Source organism: Sinocyclocheilus anshuiensis, unplaced genomic scaffold (genome assembly GCF_001515605.1).
Source record: "Sinocyclocheilus anshuiensis isolate Anshui unplaced genomic scaffold, SAMN03320099.WGS_v1.1 scaffold1390, whole genome shotgun sequence".
Taxonomy (NCBI): Eukaryota; Metazoa; Chordata; class Actinopteri; order Cypriniformes; family Cyprinidae; genus Sinocyclocheilus; species Sinocyclocheilus anshuiensis.
The window spans coordinates 212249-215814 of record NW_015560623.1 but is presented as its reverse complement, the minus strand read 5'-3'; the positions used below and the strand labels follow the sequence as shown (position 1 = coordinate 215814).

The window sequence follows — 3566 nt, the reverse complement described above, 5'->3', positions numbered from 1 at the left end:
CACACACACGCACGCGCTCACAGAGACTCTCACACTCACAGAGAGACACACACACACACCCCGCCTGGATGGAGAACCCCTACAGCAAGGCACACACACACACACACACACACTCACAGAGACACACACACACACTTTTACGTGCTTTTCACGCCCAGATCTGAATTCATGCAATGTTTAATACATTTTAAATCAATTGTTAATCATTTTATTCTTTACTTTTTTTTTTCTCATTCATTTGTTAATTATTTTGATTCTTTTTTAAGCACTTCGTGTATGAAACGTGCTGTAAACTTGCCTTGCTACTGATTTGTGTCCATTAAAATACAATAGTTTGCAATTAAAATAACCACCGCTGTGTGTGTGTGTGTGTGTGTGTGTGTGTGTGTGTGTGTGTGTGTGTGTGTGTTTCACAGGTGGCTTCTTCCACCACAGGCTTTAAATGCGTATTACCTGCCAAACAAAAACCAGATGGGTGAGTATCATAAACACACACCTGAATATTGAGATACTAAATTGGAAAGTTTGGCATCATTTATTTTAAAATAAATTAATACTTTTTATTCATCAAGGATGCATTCAATTGATCAGTGATATTAAGGACATTTATAATGTTACAGTAGATTTCTATTTAATTTTTACTGTATTTTTGATCAAATAAATGCAGCTTTGGTGAGCAGAAGAGATTTAATAACATGAATAAATTGTATCAACCCCACATTTCTGAACGCTAGTGTATATCATCCTACTTATTTACTGTATTTTTCTCTCATGGTGAGGGCTTTTCATTGACTGCTGTTGTTTTTAATGATATTTTCTTCACACAAACCTTTCAGCATTTGTACATCTTCACTAAGGCGTTATTTATTATATGTATTAATTTGTTTTCCAGCTGCACCTGACAAAGAAGCTTTCATCATTATCTGGGAAATAAATGCCACCTGTTAGAGGATCAATACAGACAGATAGAGTCAGAGAGAGAGTTCATTTTCATTATATCTTTGTTCATTCTTCATTTATTTTCTTTGTTTTTTTTCCTTGCTCGTATAAATGCTTTGGCGATACAATCTACAGTTTGTTGCACCAATAAAGTAAAATAAAAAAATAAAATTTGAATTTGACAGAGAGTGAGACAGAAACTGAGATGAAACCTCATTAACTAGCGTCATATTTTTATATTGTACTTTGCTTCATCATTGTAAGCTCATCTCTCTCATTCTTTCTCTTCAGTTTTTCCTGCAGGAATTCTCCAGCCGACTCTCTACGATCCTGAATTCCCTCAGTGAGTATCACAGTCGTTCCTCTGGTGATTCTCTGTGATTCCGTCAGTCCTGAAGTCAAAGTGTGAATACAGACTGGTTACATCTCCACCAGCGGCCAGACATTCAGTGATTGTAATCTTATAGACTTCATTAGTATAATATTCAGCTGCTGTGTGTGTGTGTGTGTGTGTGTGTGTGTGTGTGTTTTATAGTACATCTTATACAGTCTTAAATGTTCAGCATCATATGCCTGATGTGTGTGTGTTTGCAGGGCGGTGGTGAAAATGGCTTTACTGCGTCTTTTGAGAAAGTGACACTTCTGAAGAGAGAGAGAGAGAGAGAGTGAGAGTGTGTGTGTGTGTGTGTTTATGGCTATTGTGGCTTTTCTCTGAGAGCTGCAGCCTTGTATTGATTTCCCTTCACAAAATCTGTTAGAGGGGACAAATATTAGCAGACCACACACACTGACACACTAACACTTACACACACTCACACACTATCATATACACACACTCACACATTTTTTATTTTAGTATCATTTATATATTATTATAGCTTTTGTTAATACTTTGAATTAGATTTTATTTTTATATATCCCATTATATATATAATTATTATATTAGTAAATATATATTCTTTTTATATGTAAAGTTTGTTGTAATTTTTAGTGTGTGTGTGTGTGTGTGTGTATATATATATATAAACACAAACGCGGTTTTGTGAATTTATATTTTATATAATATTTTATATTTAATATTACATTTAATTTATATTTATATTTAATATATATATTTATATTTCAGTTTTAGTTATTTTAGTAAATCAGGTTAAACTAAATGAAAATGAGAAATAGATGAACTACTGAATAACTAGCTGAAATAAAATAATGGTTTAAGTTTTAGTTAACTATAATAAACCTGGTGTTTGTACCTACTTAATCATATTTTGGGGACAAATTTGTACCGAGAAGTGAGCAAAACCATGACAAAATCTCCTCCTTTTGGGGACATACTGATTGGTAAAAACAGTATAAAAAATAAAGTAAAGAAAGTGTTTTATAAATGAAATAAATGCAGTTTTGTGTTAGGGTTAGTGTTTCAGTTACAGTATTTATAACTAGCGGTCTATAAAAACAATATGAGTCTATGTAATAACCCTATGTAGATCAGTAAACCTGTGTGTTGTAGGCTGTATTGTGAGTCTCTGCTGCTGTCTGCTGTTCATTTCTGTGATGCACATTAAAGATCGGATGAGATTGAGTGTATTCTTCATGATCAGAAGTGTTTTTCTTGTGTTTTAGGTCACTGAATTACGGAGGAATCGGAGCGATCATCGGTCACGAGCTCACACACGGATACGACGACTGGGGTGAGACAGAAACCTGTAATAACACTCCTGTAATAATGAACGAGTTAAACATTATTCAGAGATCTCCGAGTAACACAGACAGATGCAGCAGTGAAACATATGATCTGCATGACGTCTGTCGCCTGTCAGTTCTTCTGAACATCATGACTGGATCACTCTGTATCTCATGGCATTTTTTAGGATTTTGGCATATGATGTCATTTTTCGAGTCATGTGACTTCTTCCTGTTTGCTGATAGGTGGGCAGTACGATCGCTATGGCAACCTGAAGCAGTGGTGGACGGAAGAGTCGTACAGGAAGTTTCAGAAGAAGGCGGAGTGTATCGTCAAACTCTACGACAACTTCACTGTGTACAACCAGAGGGTAAGACACACACACACACACACACACTTACAGACGCCCGCACGCACGCACGCGCACACACACACACACACACTTACAGACACACACTCACTGACACACACACACAGGTTTGTTTTTATGGTTTATGGGGACTCTCCACACACTCACTGACACACACAGACAAACACTCACACACACACACACACACACACACACACACACTAGAGGTCTGCACGGGCTTTAAACTGAAGCCGAACCCGACCCGTACCCGAGATCGTCTGACCCGGCCCGACCCGACCCGAGCGGCACAGTTAAATTTAGAGCCCGAACCCGAAATCTTTTTTTTTTTCTCCCACAACGAATAGCCAATTACAAAAAAAAAATGCTGTATTTCACGATTGCATGCAACGGTCAGTAAGCAAATACATGTAAAGAAACAGAATCATTAAGGCTTGGCCAGTTCACAAGGCAAGAGAAAAAACACTTACCAGTTATGAAAGTTTATGAACATCAGGTGCAGCGGTCACATAAATTCTGCCGAGTTTTTGAATGGTTGTATACGACAAGACGATAATTCTTCCATCGTGCAAATTA

At 36.9% G+C, this 3566-nt stretch overlaps 1 protein-coding gene across 1 annotated transcript in view; it reads left to right on the top strand.

Annotated features, from left to right (window-relative positions):
* LOC107681907 (endothelin-converting enzyme-like 1) overlaps window positions 1-3566 on the top strand; it is a 38295-nt gene that overhangs the window by 29416 nt on the left and 5313 nt on the right. Inside the window, exons 11-14 of the mRNA XM_016478279.1 lie at window positions 417-475; window positions 1231-1282; window positions 2563-2630; window positions 2869-2993. Of these exons, the coding sequence (XP_016333765.1) occupies window positions 417-475; window positions 1231-1282; window positions 2563-2630; window positions 2869-2993 (304 nt within the window). The remainder of the gene's footprint in view (window positions 1-416; window positions 476-1230; window positions 1283-2562; window positions 2631-2868; window positions 2994-3566) is intronic.